Raw genomic sequence first — 24,225 nt, 5'->3', positions numbered from 1 at the left:
TGTGTGTAAACATACACAGATGTCGGCTAAGGCACATTATAAGATTAGATGCGAACGGATTACTTTTATAGAGCTTCATTAAAGCCTGCTAGAATCCAGGTATACAACTGAAGTCTAGATTCAGGCTATAGTGCCACAGGCCAAGCCTACTTTATCTAAGCCATTGAACAATAATACGTTGTTAAAAATCGTCACTTTATCGTCGCACACTTTTCATTAATTACCCATTAAATAAAATTAAAATAAACATTAAAATTTGTTATTACATTTACGAAGGCAGTTTCCTGACCAGTAATCGGAGATTCGTTAGTTTTATCGCTACAGGGCGATAGCGACAAATATAAATATGTTATCGAGAAATATTTCGTTTGTCGCCCAGATTTTATATGTTTACGCGTCGCTTTTACCTATTTGTGCTAATTAGATACGAAATAAAGTTTATTTTAGAATTAATTAACTACTATTTAATCATATTTTTTCTTTGTGCCCCTTCACGATTACATAATCAAATATTTTGCATCGATGAATATGTTCTAGTTGTAATATGTAATTGTGTTTACATAAATACGTTATTATACCCGCTAGGTTTTCACGCTATTTTTTCTCAATAAGAAGTCGTACACTTTTCTGTGATGTAATGTACTTACCTACACTTATTCTTGGCATAAAGTTTTTTTTTATAAAATTACATAACACTTTATTAATAACAAACTATTCCTGAGTTATACTCTTGGGAAACATTTCCTAAAGAAATTATCTTCGTATAAAACTAAGGAGGTTCATTCTTACCATTAAAAAAAATGTCTCTAATTTTCTAAAGTATAATTTACTATGACATAGTTCTAAGCCAAACCAAAAACAATAAGCCTTTAACTCCAGTGCACTCTTCCACCCTGACGCCTATGCACCTCCGCAAGGCTAAGCTGATGTTCTTCTGGGTCCGGTATCCGAGCTCTGCGGTCCTCAAGATGTACTTCCCTGACATCAAGTTCAACAAGAACAACACGGCACAACTCGTCAAATGGTTCTCCAACTTTAGGTAAGTGAATTTACTAAGTTTTCACAATTTCATAGTCTTTTCTATGGTATTTCTATACTATACTATATAAGGGCCCTATCTCACTAGGACATCACGGTGTCCCAGTGTGGTAGGACCCTATGGCACATCACTAAACGTCAAGTGACATTCATGGTCTGAAAAAAATTGAGAGAGCAATAAAATTATGTTTCCCACACATGGAAGACAATCTTCTCTTCTTTTGTCGTGTGGGTTGTGAGGTGGATTACCAACCCCATCAACCCCAGTGTCAGGGTTATTGGGTTATTATTGAGCCGCCATAGGCCCCTGACATGACTCATGTAACAACTACGTAATTACATCACTAAGTAAAAACCGAGACCAACGGTTTAACGTGCCTATGAAAGTCGAAGAATCAAAGATACTTTTTAATAATTTTCTGCATTAGAATTATCTTCTCTTCTGTCTCTCCTGGATTAGAATTATTTTTGTTCGCTATCTAATAATACCTATTGATATTTACTTATTTAAAACAATGGATAGTTTTCTTATTATTTTCCCTGTTTTGGTGATTCTGAATTTTGTCCGGCCAAGTAGTTAATGCCATCTGCGGCAAATCTACAATAAGTCACGTCAAAAAAAAAAAAAAAAAAAAAAAAAAAAAAAAAAAAAAAAAAAAAAAAAAAAAAAAAAAAGGTGATTCTGAATTTAAAAATGGAATAAGTTGAAAGTTAGTTTAAAATATAATATTTTATTCTTCTTTTACGATATAAGAATGCTGTTTTTTTTAGTCTAAAGATTACTAAATATTTTTACTTAGTTAGCTAGGTTATATTATATTGTAATTCGAATATTTGGTGGTAATAATTTAAGCACAAATCATATAGGATAAAATATTTATTTGCATAATTTTTAAAAATATGAAGTATCCTCAAGAATGTAGAGTCCACATTTGCATGACTTTCAATATTATGAACATGTACAAAATTTCTGAAATTGGTTAAATGAAATACACTATTAAAACGTCATAATATAAAATAAGAAATGCAAACATAAAATTGTCTATAAACACGTGTTTATTTAAAAGTGCGTGCCCTCAACTCAGTTTGCGTTTAAGACTCCACCCATAATGCATGCGCGAAAGCGGAAACCACCAACTCTGCTCCGCAATAAACATTTTGGCACACAGCGCTATAAAATAGCAAATGTAAGAACATTATTTAACAGTCAAAATACTAAAACTACAAGAAACCTATTTTTTTTAAACAAGGTACCGCTTTTGTGTTATCCGGTGCAAAGGCACCCATTTTTTAACTAACTTTTTTATAAGTCCCGCGCTGAATCGCTATAGCAACCCTTTGCACCAAGAACCACACAGGAACATGTGTTGTGACCTCTTGCCTAAGATGCCGACCATCTTCGGCAATAAAAGCTTTAGCCTCTAAAGCAATCTATAGATAGCTGAAGAAACAGATAAAAAACACGCTACAAAATGTTACAAACTCGCACAGAGACTACTAATAAGTACGAGTAGTTACATAGAGCGGTTGTTGGTTCAGGCCCGGGTGAAAACCCCCAGTGCATTTGCCCGACTGAACAGTTAATGCCATTTATGATCTACTTAATAGTAATCTTATAAACATAAGTATTCACAATCCACGAGCAGGTGGGGTTGCCGGAAAGTCCTCAGAATTCTCCCCTTGGCCTTCCAATACCAGAATACATTTCTTGGAAAAAAAGTCAAAGATCGTGCCCGCTTCCGCTTCCGCGTCCGCGCGTTTATTGTGAGCAAGGCTTAAGGGCCGCACCCTCGCCCTGATTTTGATAATTAGGAAATAGTGAATTCACAACCCGTTACTGTGTCATTATTAGATTATACCACTAAACCGTAAAAGATGTGATTGCTAGTCCATTTAGCTCAATTAGAAAGGGGCTAAGTCAATACAGACGAAGGAATGGTCAATTTCCTATTCAGATATCTAGGGACGCTTTACGTACATACATATATAAGTAGCCTATATCCGTCCCACTGCTGGACCAAGGGGATGCTATTTAATTAAAATTGGAATAAAATAGTAAATCTAATAATATTGAGAAAAAGAGATTTTAAAATCTTTTCTTTTCGTATTACGACGTCATTTCGGATTCGCAATTCCGAGTCAGAATTTTTACGATTTAATTTTCTCTTTGTTTCGTATATAATATCTATACAATAAAGAAATTTGTAAAACACGGTTAAATGCTGCGTAACTTTATTTACACCATAAATAAAATAGTTACTTACAGTACAAAAATAAACTTATCATCAAAACAAAAATAAAATTGATTAAAACTAAAATAAAAATATAAAATATATATACAATTAACACTTAACTAAACCTTACTTAAAAATGGTATTCTATTAAGTAGACGTTCAGTAAATAGACAAAAAAAAACATGTTTTCCATAAGACGTGTTCATTTTCACGTTGTGTCTATATAGTATCAGAATAGTCGATGTTTAAATTGCAATAAATTATAAAAGAAACCACAGGTTCTAACACAAACAAGGGGATACTCTAGCCTTTAATTTTCTATAAAGAATAGTCCAGGGGTTAGGTAAGTAGGTACATTAAAATTTCTAGGAAATTATAGAAAAGCTTCTGTAGATATCAAAGGAAAATAAAGTCTTTGACATTAAAAAGTAAAGGTTACGAGTATATTCTCTAAACGCTCGTTTAAAAAAAAAGAAAACCGCGGAGTTAATTTTAAAATCAGTTCCAAATACAAATTAAAAATAACGGCTAAAAATAGTACAGCTATTTTCACGCTCAATATTTGTCCATCAAAGTTAGGTATATAGAGTAGATTTTATCTAAATCCTTGAAAGTAAGCTCAATAAGTGACGGAAAAATCCCTCGAGTATTGATTTCATTCCAATAATTTCGCGTTATCTAAGTCCAGTGATAAAAGCACCTGTCTGAGCCCCTAGCTTCTATGATAAGCTTTCCCCTTCTTTACATATCTGTGTCACTATTCTGACTTCAACTCTGACCAATAAATTAAATTAACTTTCTTTATTTTTTCATTTGTATATTGTTATATGTTCTGTTTAGCACTAATAGGTATGATGGGTGTATTTTGTATACTGTTAAGCATTATTTTACAGATAACTGAAACATTAGCCAAAAGTTCTTAAATATACTCTTTTTGATATTCCGTTCTACAAACGCAAATATATTATATTATTATTTCCAATTATTTTTTATATACTTATTTTCAAGATTGGTTACCTAATAGTTCATAGAAAAAGGTTTTCTAGCTGATGATATTCACGTGTTCTCAATCACGGTATCGATAGGTGAGTTCGAGCGGTTTCAAAATAGGTCCACCATGACAATGTGTGTTCAACACTTGTGATAAAAACAACTTTTATATTAAAGCTGCTGCTATCTCAAGGTATTATCATTATCTTAGATAAAACAGACAAGTTGTAAAAGCTTTTGATAACGTACAGAAATTACGCAGAAAGCTATATCACCAATATTTGTTTCGAAAGAGGATTAGAGGTACAAAACGTAGTGCTATTGTCTATTCTGTCTATTTTTATACAAATGTATATTATTTTCATCTTTGTTTAATTCCTATTTCAAAAGTACGACGACTTTTGTCCTCTAATTTCATTAATTAATAACTAAATATTCGAGAACTAAATTTATAATATAGATAAGTGTAGATAAACGTGTATAACATTGTATTTTTAAAATTAAGTTTTTATACAATTATCTACACAATGAAATAATTCGCATAAATTATAAGCAGGTTATAAGTATTCGCATAAAACTCAAAATTCGTGTTCGTGATTTCTGAAGACATCTGTAAAATGTACGTTTCTTTGAAACACGAGGAACAACTTAGTCCATTTGTATTGTCCGTTAATGGGTGCATTGTGGACAACGGAAAACGGCCATTTCCTTCGCGATAAACATCTCTGAAAGGCCACCTGAAAGGGTCACTCTACAATCGCATGGACACAGAGCCGCAGTTAGTGAGCGTGGTGTTACCATATCAGTATAAATAATCTACATTAAATACGGATGAGGAGCACGGTGGCGCAGCGGTAAACGCGCTCGATCTGCGATTGTTGAAGTTAAGCAACTTTCGCAAAGGCCGGTCAAAGGATGGGTGACCACAAAAAAAAAGTTTTCATCTCGAGCACCTCCGTGCTTCGGAAGGCACGTTAAGCCGTTGGTCCCGGCTGCATTAGCAGTCGTTGATAACCACCAATCCGCACTGGGCCCGCGTGGTGGTTTAAGGCCCGATCTCCCTATCCATCCATAGGGAAGGCCCGTTCCCCAGCAGTGGGGACGTTAATGGGCTGGTGATGATGAAATACGCATGACACAAAACATAAAATATTGTTTCAAAATTATTTAGTCAATTATTTTCATGACCGATTATGGATGAATAACATATCGTTTTATTTTTTATCGGTGTTATTTGTTAAAACATAATACGTCAACGCTTAATGAACTATACAGGTATCACAAAAAAAGCCCAAAATTCTATAAAATCACCTTGGTAATGAATCACTGAGTTTTATTAGCTAAATATTAGAGATATTTTAGTAATGCTTAATACAAAATCTGAAACTAAATATATTAATCTAGGAAAGGAAAATTCTTTCAAAAGGGATGAACCTTTTCCTAAAGGCGGCCCCACAGTGGAAGGCAATTACAAGCGAAGGTGTCTCAACTTAGGGTTGAATAGTAAATGGCATTTTAAATTTACGGAAAACATCGATTAGTGGTCAGCAACCCCCCTTAAATTAGTCCCCTCACTGACAACTATGGTGTACAGCTTTAATTTAATCGTAAAAAAAAGAAATGGTGCACACATGATTTCCATTGTATTAATTTAGTATGATATCAATTTAGTCGTATATTTTTGATGGATAGATTGACATGTTACTTTTTTTCATAAAGAGGCGAAGGTTGTTTTGTCGGATTTTCTTTTCAATTTTGAAAATCAGTATTGATAAGAAAATTGTTATTTAAAGAAAAATCTTGGTATAGTAGTAATTACACAAAAAAACTTTTTGAGTTTCATTATTAGAACTTATGAAAAAATCCTCGAAATTAAATACATATTACCCTTCTCTTTTCTAGTATACAGTTTCTCACTTAATTCTGAAAGGAAAATTTCCGTCTAGGATAAACTCTAGGAAGGTGCGAGGCAAGATGTAAAGCCCTCCACACAACTGGCCACTTGTCGGCGAGTCCTCAATGCCTCGAGAGATGCTTGTGCCTTTCTAAGCCCGGTGTGTGCAAACCTTTACGTTTTTTATAAAAAGATGGAAAGTCTAAAGAATCTTAGTTGCGACTTTTGAAGTTAGAGAACAAATTCATTAGGTTGAAATTCATTTAATATGTATATGTGTAGTGTTAAAATAATGTTTGTTTATAATTTATTTCAATGGATAGATTGTTTATTTGTGAAATAAAAATAAATAAACTTACTTACATAGTTTTAAAGCTGATAAAAGTCGAGTAAACCAAATAATACTAAAATGGCCAGCCATATTCGCAAAATCCTTATTTTTATTTTAAGAATCTCATTTTATTTTTTGACTAATTTTCGAATTTTAATTACGAATTAAATAACAATGAGTAGGATGGTTGACTGCTGTATAGATGACGTCACTAGGGCAGTATTTCGTTGACGTTTCCTAAAAAGTATCTCATTTGACTAGGGTGCAAAATAGCCTATTCTAAACACAAAAATGTCAAAACAAACAAAGGAAACCCTCTGCAACATGGTGGTTACTTCCCTCTTTCACTGTTTGCCGTCAAAAGTCAAAGTCAACGCAAACGTTTGCAAGTCGACGCAAAGACAAATTCACGTCGCCTCAAAGAAACCAGCGTACAAAGAGTACTAGAATTAGCTACGATAGAACTAATTAGCATCGTGTTTAAGTTATTTCGCTTAATTAAGTTGCACAAGTGGTCTGTTAGGGTAACCCTATGTTTGGACTCGGCAGGAAAAAAGATTTACGGCCGTTATAACTGGAGTTTGGATTTATGAGAGCTTTTTCTCTTGCCTTAAGTTTGATAATTATTTAATTACGTTTTGCAATTACGAAATTTATTTTTGTTTGATGTTTTCATCGACAATCTACTTAAAAGAAACCTTAGGAAAGTATCTACTGAATCTTTAAATTGGAAAATCTTCTTGTAGCTTTAGTAGGATTCGAAGAAATGTAAACAGAAAACATACCTAAATTATTTTAAAGACTAGCATAATATTTGACTACGGCAATTCCGTCTAACATTTTTACACCTGGTAACCCTACCGGTGGGCCAGCAAGGCGTCGCAAATTGTTAGACCTAGGCACTCCAATTAATCTTTTTACACATCCACCTAGTCGAGGGCGGGCACTTACTACACACGGCGACTCTACTGTGACACTTCGCGTTAGTTCTCAGCCGCCATATTTGAAAGCGCAGTTAGCTTAAATTAAATCCGGAGAAATCTTTACAATCCTCGTGTTTTATAACTAGAAAAAAACTGTATCTGAATTATAACATAGTTGTTGTTTCTTATATTCTAATATTTTATTGCGCATGGTTCAATATTACTTAAGTATACGGTTAAATAAATATTGTGAAGATCATATAAAGTATAAAATATTTTCACAAGATTTTCTTTTTTCACTGAACTGAGAATAAAAATCTCTCAACTGAGAACTCTTATTGCAGTCGGAAACGGAAATGTTGCAAACCTTACGTCGCAATTTTCATATGCCTTTTTAACTTACATTAACTAGCTAGCGAATAAGTCCAATATTTTTTAATTAAAAAACTTAAATTTAACATTTTTCAAACTAGATTCGCCACGCTTGAAACGCGATCTAAGTGCAAAGAAAATTAAAATGAAAGAGTGCGTAGTTTTCTACTAATTAGACGCAATAACCGTCCCCTATCGTGTGGAGACATCCCGACATCTAAAAATATAAGTAACCCTAGCTTTTTTAAACGGTTAGCTAATGCAACGTCCGCACAGTCTAATTTGCGTGTTAACATTTTTAATAAGGCCTGGCTGGGGCGTCAAGTAGTCGCATATTCAGCCTCTCGTATGAACACCTCCAGTAATTAATACCCGAGGAAGCTTATGAGTAGTTTTCCTTGAAAAAAAAACTGCTAATTACTTAAGCACTTGAAATGTCGCAGCCAATCCCATTTGTGAGTTAATTTGTTTAGCATAAGAATTCCGTGGAACGGAACGACCAGTCTAAGTCGACACTGTATTTAGGCGTTGCTTGGAAAGATAAATTGAAAGTTTCCACTGATGGAATGCTGTACTATGCTGTTTTATTTCGGGTCGTAGTTGAACTTATACTGGTTTGTAGTACAACTATGTGTCTTTACTTCCGAATTAGTCCACACGCGACGAAGTAATAGGCTCATGGGTGTGGCAGAATATTTACATATCATTGCGATACGCTGGCCATTATAAAATATTAGCCTTTCGGCGCACATCGTCGTTAATAATATAATTAAAACACGCAAGGCGCGGTTCTACTTATCGTTGTAATCAAGAAAGAGCGTAAAATGGAACGTAAGGGTGTTCGTTACAATGACTTGCCTAGTGGAAAATATAATATTTTTTTTTTGGGTATACAGTTTATTTTTACTCTGCGAGCTTTAGATAATCTAATTGTGCCTAATTTGTTTTCAATTTGCAACGTGCCCAAAGATTTCAATATTAACTCTAAATACAATTATTATATTTATCAATATTTCTTCAAATTTTTGAAATTACAGTGAAAATCTGTCACTTGGCAAATACGCCGATGACTAATTTACTTACACAATATAAGTAATATAATTTACCCAACATGTGATAAAATAAAACATATGTTAGTAATATAAAACGGTGACAACATTGTCTATGAATTATATTCTGACCGCAAATTAACAATACCTTTCATTTATTAATTAATTTGTAAATTTTCAAATTTATTAAGTATGTATTAAATAGAAAACAGATTGCATTCATCTCATAAAAGAATAAAATAATAAACTTTTCTTTTTCGTTTCTTTATCGACCTCACACATTCTGTAGGTAATCCTTAGGTCCGGTCAAGTATTGAACCATCTAAAGCAAATGCCAGAAATCCAATCTCATTGTTTTGACTTACCTATTTAAGAATATCAATTCCAAATTACGCAAAAGTTACTAAGATATTTGACAACATTTATTGATGACGTCAAACCACAGTACTTCCATATTTAAATGTATAGTGACGTTTCATAAAAAGTATCTCATTTGACTAAGTTATCAACTCTATTTTACAATAAGTCACGTAAAAAAGTAGAACATACCTCCTACGCTCTATTCGATATAGTCTCAACTCATATATGCTATCCATCAACTAATGAAAGAGTAATTACTGAAGTGGTGTCTTCCGCCCGACCTTATCTTGTCTTCGATGGGGCATTAGGTGCTTTTTAATTACCACGCGTTATTTGACGTCACACTGTAGGCAACTGGTTAAGTTTTAAAAAATATCACGCTAAATCTGGTAAAAAAGCAAAAAAGCGATTCAAAATTAGAATTAAAATCTTTTTAAACTTTAAAGCTAATTCAATTCGACGTCATATTATATCAATGTAAACAAATCATGCTTACCTACTATTCTTATCAAGCATACATTATTGTAAATATATATGTATCAGTAAACGTAATTCCTACCTACTGGTTAATGTACCGCAAAATATATAAATACGGACATTAACGTAGCCATAAATAATGCAAAATTAAATAAAAAATTATTCAGTAAGTGTAGTAACGCTGAATGACATCATTGCCCCGCTATCTTCAACTAGGAAAAAAACAAAAATCGCGTGACGTTCCCGCCCAAAAGTCGTGTGTGTCATTTAGAAACGTAAGGTTTTTTAACGTAGACACTAATGAAAGAACGACGCGCCCTCTCCTTCGAGACTACGCAAGGCGTGCCTCGACCTCGCATGTTGAACAACCCAATGCTGTGTTTTCATGATGTATAAAATCTTTATTGCCTTGTTATAAACTTAATAAGCACGAAATATTATATATTATCACCGTCTGTAAGTAGCTAGATGACTTTTTTTTTACAGAAGCTCGTTGAACTAAGTAACAATATATAAATATTTGTATTGTAGAAATAATTAAAATAAAATTAGTTTTATAATAGGAAAAAATCTGCATAAAATAATAAATGAACAACTGAACAAGTCATGTCTTCTCAGAACTAAAAATATCTATTTACTCGCATTCCTTCTCTTATCATGTGAGCGGAAACTGACCGACCGGCGCGTGGCCATATCGCACTGAAGCCGTTTCCTCCAATCCCATAAGACCTTCAAATGTGATCTTATTTATTTTAAAATATGGTTAAAAATATGGGATCATAATGTAATAATTATTCAAAATTTACGTGTGTTTAACTCCAAACATAAAAACGTTTTCATTTTAGTTTAAAAATAATTTTACAAGAGACAATAAACGATAAAACAACGCCACATTTCTGAACGATTTAAAAAGTAAATAGAAAAAAATATATATGTTTAAATTTGGAATATCTAAACAGAAGGCAGCACAATATAAACATACAACAGTAATAGAGGTACGCGGAAACGTAGGTAAGAAATCAAACAGTGAAAAGGTGCGGTAGGCGTATTCACATGGGAAATTATTGAAGTGCCAAACGATATTCTGTCGCGCCCTAAGACGTGATTAATTAGAGAAACGACTACGTAATATGTTGACGCACTACACTCGAAATATATCCTTGTTTCATATTTGATTAAAAAAATCGAAATAGACACATAATAATAATATGAGAAAACTTACCAGTTTAGTATTGATTCTCTATTACATTAGTCACCTTTATTTAAAGACAGAGCTTTAAAAATCTTTACCTATTTTCAAGCTAATTATTGCTAAGTAAAATAATCATCAAAGGAAACAGTACATAAATATAACATACATACATACATAAACTCACGCCTATTTCCCACCGGGGTAAGCAGAGACTATAGAATTCCATTTGCTTCGATCCTGACACACTTCTCTTGCTTCCTCCACATTCATCAATCATACATAAATATAACCGTAATGTTCTTTTTACACCGAAAAAAATCAATAAACATTAAACTAAAATGAAAAATCTTATCCTAACATAAATAAATGAGTAATTGTAATGAAGTAAGTTACCCATGGGAAATAACTTAAGTAAAACCCCGTTACTCGCGCAAGCAGTTGACGTATGGTAGAAGATATAATATATGTATAATATGTAGATAAACATATCGTGGCGGTAAATTAATTATAGTAAGTATTTAGAGATTACAACACATGATTCAACTTAGTTGTTTTATTTCACAGAGATAGATTAATGAAAAGGTGAAAGAAATTATTTGAACTCTTCTTCGAATGAAGAATTAATGTTTCTGGCAGGCAGAATAATCGCAATCGACTAAAGGCGATCGACTTTTACGACGCGCCGATAAATTCTACGTTTTCTCAGCCAAACTCTATCCATTTCTTAACTCTACCTTTTTAATTATAAACTCATTAGAGTTAATTTTTTTATCATCACCGGATGCATACTAGAAAAAACATCGCAAAAAAGTATATTTTTAAAATTAAGTAAAGTTTCCGACACAAGGTACACTTTCAAGTACTCCCAGACTCAAAGGTTCAAAAACTGTCTCTTAACAGCACTACAGGGTTCAAATTAACTGATTCAGTGATCAAGTAACCATGAACGGTCATCCCAACCCTTTACCATCTGTTTAAACTTTTTTTTTTCGAAATTTTAATACCGAGTAGTTGGGTAATAAAATCTCGGAGAGTACTCAAATGAGCGGAACTTTTGAAGCGTAGGGCACAAGACAGAGGCCCGACGGTCAGAGGGAGTGAGGACAGAGAGGGACTGAGGTATTTCAGGATGCGATGATGATGACTAGTTAGGACTTCAATGTCTTCTGATGACTTGATCTGTCAACAAATGTACAGTGCTTTTATTTTCATCGCATTTCCAAATACAAACGAATGCTAATTTCCATGTTCATCAATTATCAAATTTATCATGTATCAGAATATGAATTCAGAACTAAATAAGTACTTTATTGTTGTATCGTTCGTGCGGGAATCAAAACAAAAGACAGTAAAGTACTTGGTTCTGTATTCAAATTCTGATACATGATAAATTTGATAATTGATGAACATGGAAATTAGCATTCGTTTGTATTTGGAAAAACGATGATTGCCCAGGGACATTCTGTATATAGAGATAGATTAAACCATGTAAGTACGCTTTATGTTATCTAAATACATGTTACAAGTGTATTTCCAATAAGTAGTGTTTATCCATACACTTACATAATATAACAATGTTTTTATTGGAAATATTATTAATCCGTATCTTTGTTGAATCCGGAGTGTAAATCGCGGAAACGGATTTCCGTACTCTTGTTATTTATTGTATTATTCCCCTTGTGGGAAATTCCAAAAACGAGACATACCTCATCAATTTCAACTGATTTAGAGAGCTCGCCCATTCTTTTAAGGGTGGGTAGAACCACAAATCTCCAGAAGTCAACAGGTATTGAAGTTCCACATTTTAAATCGTAGGCAATCATAGTATACCGTCAATATGCTAGATGACCGAGTCAAAAATAAATTATAAAAATATGCTAATCTAGAAATAGAAGCCAGCCTAAGATGTTTAAAAATAAATATCATTTTCTTTTTTGGCTGATTTACGAGTTTTAATTAAGAATTACATAATAAAGAGTACGACGTTTGAACACGTTTATAGATGACGTGATACTTGTGTGTAAACCTATTCGATACAAATTCTATCGAAATGTATCGTTATTCGGTTTCGTAAAAAAGTATTTTATTTGACTAGATTGTTCTCTTGTCAAACTTACTCAACGAGTGCATTTTTACAAATTAATTATAAATCCATCCTGGATTTAACTCCTAATGCACTCAAAATCTCAAAGTTCAGATATGATCCCGCAATGGGCACGCACATAGTGCCTATTGAAAACTCAAAGACAAAATATTGCGAAGTCATTTATTTTCAAAACTTGCTTTGCTTATATTTTCCGTTATTCTTGATAAGGTAAAATATTCACGAGAAAGTGGCAAGTCGTTTAACGTACCCGCATTTTGCGCGCATTTTTGGAATGTCACATGTGTCCTAAGTACGACAGAATGATGCTAGGTTAATGGCTAGAAATTGAGTCTACATAGGTACTTATGCTTAATAATGCAGTTACTAAAAATATTTTGTTAAATCGCCACTTTGTTTGACCTATTTAAGTCCCTTAATAGTATGTTTTTTTTTTGTAAGTAAATTACCTGATGTCACTGAATAATGTTGTATAAACTTACACCGCCACTCAGTGATGTATGGCCCGAGAATGGCCCCGATTCCTGCAGACACCTCCTAATTTTATTTCAAGTTATACCCGTCATTTTCTTATCCACCGAAAAGGAGAGGGACGGATGATTTACAATTGTTAATAGAGTATTTGACTGGGTCAAAGATAAATTATAAAATGCTAATCTAGAAATGGAAGCCAGTCTAAGATGATCAAAAATCAATCTCATTTTACTTGATTAATTAAGTAACAATGAGAACGATATTTGACAGACAGATTTATTTTTATATTGACAGTATTTCCATTCAAAATTTAAAGAAAACTTTAAATTTTAAAATGAATGAATGAATAGGCCGGGCGAATAAAATAGGTATCTCGCTGATATGCAACCCTTTTGACGTGTGCTGTCAACTTAATTCTGTCGGGTTATTGGCCTTATACACTTTGGAAGGGTTTTTCATAAATTTGTTGCCTGCCATGTTATGTTATGCCATGTTTATGTCTCTCCTTTTCAGCGGATAAGAAAATTACAGGTACTTAGGTATTACAGGGGACTTAAACATAACTGGCTAGGAGTGGACGTGTATGTTTACATCAAAGTTACTTTATTGAGGAAATGTGTTCCCTTATACACCACACATAACCGCAATCATAAATATAACCTTATTGAAAATATGGCACACGTCTGCAGGTGTAAATGCAGAGTCCCGAATTCGCCTACCTCAGAACCGAATCAAGCTTTAATTATCACAGAAACTCCTACGTTATTAAATCACTCCTACATCTTAAATAATAAACACATCTAAGCTTCTGTGTTTCTATCACGACATTACGCGTAATTCCACTCCGGCCTGCCTAAATACGCCCCTGTGCCGGCCGGCTCGGTCTGAAAAAAAGTTTTTTCACTAACTGAAGCATTAATCCGCCTGGTATTAGTTTACTCGCTTTTACTTGCAGCTGTGTGTGTTCTGTGCATGTGTGCATTCCACCGAACAACTTTTCGAACAGAGTACGCAAAAATCCAGAGGCGAAACTCGCAAAGTTCGACTTTTCGACCGCCCCAAATTAACTTCTTTAATAACCTGTTTTGACGAACGTTTTTGTTCGCAGAAATGTTCTAGTGTGAAAGTTTTCTGTATGCACGTGTAATTTTACTAGTTTTACAAAGCGATAACGTTATCGGTTACATTTATTCGACGTAATGAACAATCATAGTGGAAAGACCGTAGGAAAATCTAATGTCGGCTTTTCCTGAACTACTTACTACTAGTCTTGTGAATACGCTACGGTAAAACATTCATGACTCACACAGCTACTTCTTATTTCAAAGTCAAAAAAAAAGAAAAACAAAAAAAGAAGCGGTCGTCTCTGTTATCCGTTGATTACTCTGCCCCACCGCTCATTCTCTCACAGGCCGGCCGGCCGTCGTCCACTCACCCACACAGCCACGTTACACCACGTAGCCACGACTTACTCCCACACCGTATAGATACGTACAGAGTAATGCCTCCCCCTGTATCATTGAGTCCAGCATCAGGTTTTAATAACCATTGTATTTGGCAACGATTGAAATGAGCGTTTCGGAAGGCTGTACGTCTGCAAACTATTTCCCCGAACCGCCCAAAGTTACAGCTTTATTAGTTTTCTGAACGAATGCTGAGTATGGAATGGGGCGTTTTTTTATTTATAAGTGGCTAAGTGGTAGTTGGCAACTGTTATTAAGCGCGTAGTTCATATTACGCTTGGTTGAGACGAAATGAGTAACTTAGAATGTTGTATGCAGCTAGCGAGACGTGAGGAAGTCTACTATAGGATTATGTTGTACTTACATAAAAAGCATACCTAAACTCTACAGCTGGCCACGGGCTTCCCCTCATAACCGGAGGGGGTATGGAGCATTAACATACTTACTAAAAAATAAACTTTTCAGATAATATAACAAAAATGATATCCTTACACACCTTTAGATATGAACTTTTAATTTCGATCAGGCCCTTTATAATCAATAGGTACCATGTAAACAATAAAGCCAATAGTAATTTATTGCTTTAAAATACAAAGGAAATTCTCTTCGTCATAACATCAAGATAATACAAGAATTTTTAAGGGAGAGAGAAGGTTTAGCTCCCTTAAGGCTCTGCAATGACCTTCTGACCGTTCATCAACGGTCAGTCCAAAGCACTGCTTCGCTTTTCGATTTAGAATAAAATGTACTAACAAACACACGAAAACATAAGGAAAACAGTACAATATTCTTAGCCCTTATCTCTGTAGGCAAGTGTTCGATACCCGCATATTACCAACATACCGTAAGTTGCAGTAATAAACTTGTAAAGAACATAAGTACATGAACTGACCCAATTTCAGTAATCTTGTTTACTTCTGTGCTTATTGATAATAGTTTTGCGTTGTATTTTGTTTCTCTTGTAATTTATATTATTTAATACCATATTTAGTATATAAAAATACGAAGCAAATGGAATTCCATAGTCTCTGCTTACCCCGGTACTTCGGCTATTTCTCCAAAGCGTTATTCCATTTTCCCGTGAAGAATAATCGTGAATAATTATTCATTACTTCATTTTTATTCAAGTTATAGTTTACTATTTTATTTAATTTATTTTACAGTCTTACGAATCAACATTTATTCTGTTCTATTGTAGGTTCAAAAATATTAAAAAGAAACAAAAAGACTAGGCTTCCACCACTGGCTTCGTAAAAAAAATATAATTACAGATAGTCAATGAAATCCAGACACAAGCTTCGTCAAATTAATAATTTATAATTGTATTGTGTTGTTGTTGTAGTAAATACTAATTAGGTATTGTGGGTTTTCTGAGCTGTAAAGATTTGACAATAGGATAGTTTCCAAGTAGTCAAATCAGTTAGGTACTTTTTAATAAACGTCAAAACACGAAATTACTATGGAATTTGTATGAAAAAGCAACATCTGACGTCATAGAATAACGTGACAGAATGTCGCACTAATTATTATATTTTTCTTTATTAAAATGTATAAATAAGTTTAATGAAAAAAAAAAACATTTTTGGCACCTTAGGTGCCAAAAACCTAAAAGATCTGTCTTGATTTAGTAATCAGAATTTCATTATTTATCTTTGACCTAGGAAACTACCTAATTTCGAATACCATGAAGATCAGCATCTTCATCGTCCAAGAATCCTATGACAAAATCAAAATCTTCACCGTTTCCAAATGCGAATACAAAACCCCATAACGGCAAAAACAGAATTCAGGTTCCAATTCCATCACAAGACTGTATTCGCACCGAATAAGTCAACAATGGAAGGGAAGAAACTTGAAAAAAAAACAATTCTCTAACCCCTCAGTTAACGTCTTGGCCCCGACTTGGCCATAGACCTTACAATCTCAAAGAACGGACAGCAATTTCGCATAGGACGAATCTCAAAAAAAACAAATTAACGTGATTAGTGATTGCCGACATAAAACTGAATTTAGAAAAAAATATGATACGCCACAATTTTTTGAATTAACTAAATTGATTATATTTGTTCAAACAGCTTTACTATAAAATGTAGATAGCAGTAAAATGCATCCACATTAAAACAATCTTTTTCTGAAAAATACGGCATAATTAGCAAATTATCTACAACCACTTACTAAGAAGATATATAAGTAAGTAAACCACAATAAGAGTGAATATAGGGAGATGAAGTCGTTACTATGGAAACCTTGTAAATACATCATTCACTTTGTGGTTTAATTATTATAATTAAATAGTATTATACTTTAATTAATACAAACTTTAATCTATATTTGAATATATTATTAATTAGAATTTATGTGTTATCATGTCACTGGCATTCTTTAGAGACATTCTTAAGAATTTTTTTTCTGCTTACGATTAAATTAATTAATTTATGAATAAATAAGTAATATCTTTTTCAATGCCTTGTCTAAAAGAGCGCACGGTCTATAGTTGTCTCGTTCAAGCCAAGTTCTCACGGGAACATATACATGAGGGGTACTTTACTTGTGGTAGACATTACTTCTGAGATTCTTAGCCCCCTGATACTCATTTACACGTCGAAAATACTTTGTTACTTAATAAATTCTAAATCTTTAGTTTGACAATCTTTAATTAAGATTTCTTAGTCTATAAAGTGTCAGCGTTGTTTATAAGTACTACTTTGTTTCGATTCGTTTAAGACACGTGTTATATTTATAGAATGAATGTCAGAAGTCAGAATTTATGTTAATAATGATCATGTTAAGGTTGTTTGTAAAATACATAGATGGTATTTAAAACAAGGAGCACAATCAAACTTAAATAAGTCGCAATTCTCTTAATTAAATTAAGTCCGATACAAAGTCCTGCAAAGTTCAAAACTTTTAAGAATGACTTTCTTAAGACGCGCTCCAATGCCAGTTTTATAAAAGAATCTTTCTTAAGAAACCCAGTTCCTTATACTTTTGCTTTCTTAACAAAAAACAGCAACTGCGAACTAAACAAAGATCCCAAGACGTTCAGACCAGGTACAAGAAAATATGGGACAATGGAACCATGTCTTGGGCAAAATTTAACCTTTCGCAGCAACAATTTAAGTCCAAATTGAAATGGTAAAAACTATCAATTTGCTATTCATCTTTTTGTGAATTTGATTTTGTATATTACCCGCCAAAAATGGGTCAAAGAGAATTACAAACTATGTGGATAAGATAAAGTTGAAAATTGCATTTTATGTTACGTTTGCCAAAATACGTTGGATTTGAACAATCGTAAAGGGGAACAGCTGATAGTGTAACGGTTTTATCATTCCTTTATTTCGATATTTCAAACTTAGAATACATACCTAAACTATTTAAACAAGCATATTGTTCTGGTTCTGAATATTCAAAATTCAAATATAATATTTTTCTTAAAACGATAACTTTATGAAGGTTCTATTGTGATTTGTAATTTTTTTTTTATTCTCTTGTAATAAAGGACACTTAATTATCTGTGTCTCTATTTCTCCGGGGTTCTTCTTATTTCTTTATTCCTCTTACAATTAAACTAGGCAGTCGCTTAATTGTCTTTGTCCATTCTGCCATTTCGTTTTTTCTTTTAACTTTCGTCGTGTTACTTTCTTTTTCGTTTAGTCTATCTCGACCCGCATATCGACTATGTGGGTATCGTCGACTACTTACTAAGTACTCGTAATTCAAATACTACGTGATCGATCCTATCTTACTGGGTTGATTTCACAAGAAAATTCGCACTAAATTTTCTTTTCAAAACCTACTTATTTTCATATTAATAAACTTCTGATATTCAGATAAAGACTTTCGCTACGTTTTCATTAAAATTACCATTAATGTATACCTAATAGGTAAGTAACTTTGGTTAAGCCAATTATTGGTCAGCAAAAATTTAGCTTCGATCGCCATCGACTCGCAAAGAAGAAGAAGCTCATTGAATATTACAGACGAACTCCGACAACTCATGTAAGTCATCTAATAATAACATAAGCTCACGTCTATTATCCCAATTGGGGTAGTCAAAGGTACCTACATCCATCGCAAGAACTGAGTACAGTCATGAGCAATATCATGTACCCACTTTAGAACCCTATCGAACTATCATATTTGACATTTAACGAGACTTACCGTTTAATTTGTCAAAAAGGTTAATGTGACATGGTTTCAAAGTGTTTACATACTAGTACTCGTGACCGTACCCACACACCACCGAGCGCTTTCTGTAATACCAACGTGATATAATAATGACAGGTAAATTCTCTGGTTACGTCAAAAACACGTGTCTCGTCCCGTTGTTTATGGTTTTCCTATTCATATCACGTAGTAATGACCTATTTGTCTCATTAAATTATATTTAAAACTAACGGTGCGCCGCTTCATCCGCGCGATGTTTTAGTTTACACAATAAGTTATATTACCCAGTCTGCTCTTGGTATAGTACGGTCACGAGTATTAATATGTGACTTTGATACCATGTCACATTAACTTTTTGACAAATTAAACCGTAAGCCTCATTAAAATGACAAATATGATAGTGCGACAGGGTTCTAAAGTGGATACATGATATTACTCATGATTGTACCTACCCGAATATAATCCCTTAGGTATTTTTAATCTAATCTAACAATAGAGTACTTGTGTTGGGAATGACTCGCTTTGGTATACATAAGATTTTAAAACATGGTAAATATATAGGTATAAGACATACTTTGACATTATCATCATCAATTAGTATAAAGGAAATCTGTACAGTATACATCAACTTTCAAAAGTATATTTTAAAGTTACTAAGTTTAAAAAAATAAAATATTGAAGCTTCTATACTTATAAAGTCTGATAAGAAAAATATTCCACTTGAAGGAGCGACTTATTCAACACATGTTCAAATACTTATCATAAAATAACTAAATTACTAACAGTAAAATTATTTTAAACGTCATGTCACATCTGAAGATACTTATAGCCTCTCAAACTAATGAATCAATTAATGAGCTAGCTATAAAACTATTACACTGTGACTAATCTCAGTTTGTTATTAGTTCTATGCACTGTGGTTAGAAGTAACATAATGTAAAATATAAAAAAAATAAGTATAAGTGTAGGAAGGGACTTCGTCGTCTTCAATTAAAACACTCCTTTTTAATATATCTTTTATTTTAATCACACCCACGCTACACACCTTCACAATTCGCCATCTTATCTATATATATAAAAAGTAAAACAACTTCCGCTTCCTATTTCTGTCTCTCTCTCTCTCTCTCTCATACTTTCTCGCTCCAAACGTTCCTTTCCATGCATAATACCTTTCCATTCCCACATAAGTATGATAATTTATTACCATTAAAATGAAAAGACAATATTTTATAGAGCTTTAGTTATTAAACAAGGCAAATAAAAAAAGCTTTCTACAGAAAAACCGAATCTTAGTCTCAAAACGCCATTTTTCAATGCGTTTACTGTTTTCTAATTAGGTACCTATAGATATAAAAATACGGAGGTACATCAAAGCTGTTGAAGCGCACAGTGCTCCGCGCCACTTCGCGCCGGCAAAAAACGACTCCTAATTATTTAGACACTTCATTTACTTAGTCAATTAGTAAGGCTGCAATCTCGCGCGGAGTGCCAATTAAAAAATAATAGACAGACTCCCAGTGTGCGAAAGAGATAAACGACACCTCTCTGTCTCGCAAGTGGATTAGGATATACGGTGTCTTTTGATTGGTTATCATTTTTTTACCGTTTTGTAACAAATATAGCGTGTAAGTTATTTATGATCATAGTTAATCATGTCGTTGGTATAAGGAAGTAATACAAAAAGTATTTGTTTAGATTTTCCTTTTATTTAAATTATATTTAAACTTCTTAGCCGTCACCTTTTGAAGTGTTAGATGTCTAACCGCAAAACCGTTGAAATACATCCATAATTTAAAATTTTCCATTTTTGTCTCCGGCTCAGTATTTTTTATACAGCAAAAAGTCCCACTAGAGCAGCCACAACACTTGCAGAAACGCGAAAAACTGAATTAGCCTGTCTGAATGCGAACTCGTAAGTAATTAGCCTCCCGAGACACTTGATCCGCTCTCGTAGGCGAAGCGATGCGAAGATAGCGATGCGATGCAAGCGGAGTGAGCGAAAATGGCTAATCAAATCCTTTCCCGCCCTCGACGTTCGAGGGCTTTTTATTTCCATTGTGCTGTGAAGTGTCACACTGTCAGGTCTACCTGTTGTAGGTACCTATGCGTTCACATGCCTACGTCGTTAGCCAATGTCTGCACCCAACGACGTTTTGTTTTTTCTGTCACTCAAATTTTCAACGGACTTACAATGTTTAAAATGTACTCATTAAAATAATTTCAAAAGAGATTATAAATTATTTTCCTTAAAGCCAAGGATGATGATAATAATAACAAGGAAATAACTGAGTCCAGGCTTAAGGATATCGGATTTTTCCATTATGAATAATGTTATTTATGTCATATTTGTTCTAGAAAGAATCTTAAGTCCATTATTATTATAATAGCCATAAAAATAGACCATAACATAATTCAATTCAAATATTATGTGTATAAATAGATGTTTCCAATCAAGTAACTAAACGCTACTACAACCACAAAAGCTTTATTAAACTTCGAAAATATTCCAAAATGTACACCTAAACTTATCGATTCGTTATAAATAGGTACCTATGTAAGTAGAATAAACGACAACGTGCGATAAACCTTTCATGGCCAGCATTGACCAGTCTCAAAAGACAATAGACAAAATTAGAGAATCATTGTTTTTTCTGTTTCCTTTTTCTAACGTTTCGTTTCTTTGTTTGCAGAGAGTTCTACTACATTCAGATGGAGAAGTACGCGCGGCAAGCCATCAGCGAGGGTCTGAAGGCTGCCGAGGACATCCACGTAGCCGGGGACTCCGAACTCTACAGGGTGCTCAACCTGCACTACAACAGGAATAACCACATTGAGGTGAGGATCTTATCTTGTAACGAGAATTATAGATTTGTTGTAGACAGACTTGTTGTAGATTTACCTTTGTTGGCATTAACTACTTCGCTAGAGCTCGCGATGTGATATTAAACAATTTTATCTTGTTTTTCATACTGTCGTACATAATTAATTAATAGTTTTATACCCCCCTATATTTGCCCTTTTCATATTTTTATAAGGCTCGTAAAAAAGATTTATGAATGAAACTAAGGTGGTTATTTAATATTTACAGGTGCCACCAAACTTCAGATATGTGGTCGAGCAGACCCTGCGCGAGTTCTACCGCGCCATACAGGGCGGCAAGGACTCGGAGCAGAGCTGGAAGAAGTCCATCTACAAGGTGATCTCGCGGCTCGATGACCCCGTGCCCGAGTACTTCAAGTCGCCCAACTTCCTCGAACAACTCGAGTGAGCGCACGACGCGACGCACACAACTTTCGGCATTTAAAACATTGGACGATTGTTTCGCACACCAAAATTTTACGACACTCGCATTTAGGCCTTCAGATTCAAAATTATTGATAAAAAAAGTTAAATTATTAAAAAAAGTTTTGAATTTGTACGTTGGACGTCGAGGGGCGCGACCCACCGGCCGCGCCTGCGCTCTCCTAGGAAATTCATTAGGTTATACGAGTAAGAGAAAATTTAAGTCACCTAGAATTTTATTTCTGCACATAATATATTTCGCTATATATAATTATTATTATATTATTATTAAGTATCGTAAATGGTTTTTATAGTTGTGTATATCTTAAAATCATTTATTGATTTATTCTTTAAGGAAAAAACGATTAATATATTAACTGCTTAAGTTTTGAACATTTTGTTGTTTTTATTTTTGTTTTCTCCTTTGTTTCCTCGTCCTGGAGCATGTTTGGTTTTTTCTCCCCGTAGTGTAGTTTGGTTGGCTCGCCTCACGCGGCCTGAAATTGTCAACCTTTACCTCCTCATAATTATTTTAGGAATAATTAACAGTAACCATAGTCGTTAGTACAATAGAGCAGGATTATTTTTCGATCCACAAACAAATATATTATAGATTATTTTTATACTGATAGCCGGTTTTCGGTTCGTGCAGAGAATTTTTCAATAGAATAATGAAGCAGATACAAAATTCAAAACAGTTCAACATCTTTATTTAACAGTTACAGTAAGCATCCTCAGTTGTTTATTCAGATATTTCGGCAGTGTTCGGATCGCAAGTTCAGTTCGTCTGGAGTTTGAACTCGGACATAGGATTAAGTTTATTTGTTAGATAAAACCACTATTTTCCAAAAAATATGCGTGGGCACATAATGCTAACTTCATGCGAGAGCGTAGCGTCACATGCCTTTTGTTTAGATTTTCGATACCACTCACATTACCTTTGAAATCACAAATAACAATATTCTTCCTCAAATATTTCCAAAATCGCACAATAGAAAAAGTAATTTTGTTTTTGTCCACGAGAGTTTCGGCACCGTATCACTGTGTAGACGCTTACGCTCCGCTGGCGAGCGCACCGCGGCGGCTGACAAGCACACAACAGAACACATTGCAACAAGCACAATAGTTGAAGGCAATTCCAATATCCGATTTGAACTACTAAATTTCAGTCATAGTTTTCGGCAACAGTTAGATCTCTCACAAAATCGCATTGGGCCACCTGTCCGATCAGAAGTGCCTTCAAAAATGTTGTTATTTTACGAAAAATCGTAAATAAGAGAATACTAAACGGCCCTCAATAGAATCTACAGCCGCCGCCTGCGCCCGCGCCGCCTCACGCCATAGTTCGCCGTATCGAACAATCAGTATACATACACACTTACTATTATACTATAGCAGAATAATTAGTTTGATTCGTAGATATATGTAGAGCGGTGGAGTCGCCGCTTCTTTCCGGGCGGTGTACTAGTACTGATTGTAGGGTTCCGCAGAAACTCAAGGAAACCTAGTAGGTCTGTAAAGTCCGCTGGGAGAGAAGCTCGACAGCCGCTACCTCGATGTATTTGTTATAACAAGTAGTCGCCGGCCGCCAGCCCCGCCAAGCGGGAACACTTTCATTTCACATCCTTAGTTACACAGAACAACAAAATAATATAATTTAGCTTCTCAACATAGATATAAAACGATAAGATAGATAGTTGTACAAAGATGTATAGCGACGTGTACATAATACGATAGTTTTAATACAGAAGAGATACTAATCGAATAACAAACTATCTTAGCGCTAATGGTATTAATTAAGGCTCAATAGTAAAATGGAAATTGCGAATTGATTTGCGGAATTGTAAAAAGTTATGCCATCCTTAGTTTCGA

At 34.0% G+C, this 24,225-nt stretch overlaps 1 protein-coding gene across 1 annotated transcript in view; it reads left to right on the top strand.

Moving 5' to 3' along the window:
- Positions 1-22,748, top strand: part of LOC126375144 (homeobox protein prospero) — a 113,114-nt gene extending 90,366 nt beyond the window's left edge. The window contains exons 5-7 of the mRNA XM_050021995.1: positions 885-1,039; positions 21,762-21,906; positions 22,160-22,748. Of these exons, the coding sequence (XP_049877952.1) occupies positions 885-1,039; positions 21,762-21,906; positions 22,160-22,339 (480 nt within the window). The 3' untranslated portion in view covers positions 22,340-22,748. The remainder of the gene's footprint in view (positions 1-884; positions 1,040-21,761; positions 21,907-22,159) is intronic.
- Positions 22,749-24,225: the final 1,477 nt, after the last annotated feature.

The sequence above is a fragment of the Pectinophora gossypiella genome, chromosome 18 (genome assembly GCF_024362695.1).
Source record: "Pectinophora gossypiella chromosome 18, ilPecGoss1.1, whole genome shotgun sequence".
Taxonomy (NCBI): domain Eukaryota; kingdom Metazoa; phylum Arthropoda; class Insecta; order Lepidoptera; family Gelechiidae; genus Pectinophora; species Pectinophora gossypiella.
Note: the sequence above shows the minus strand (reverse complement) of the source record. Positions and strands in the feature narration are given on the sequence as shown.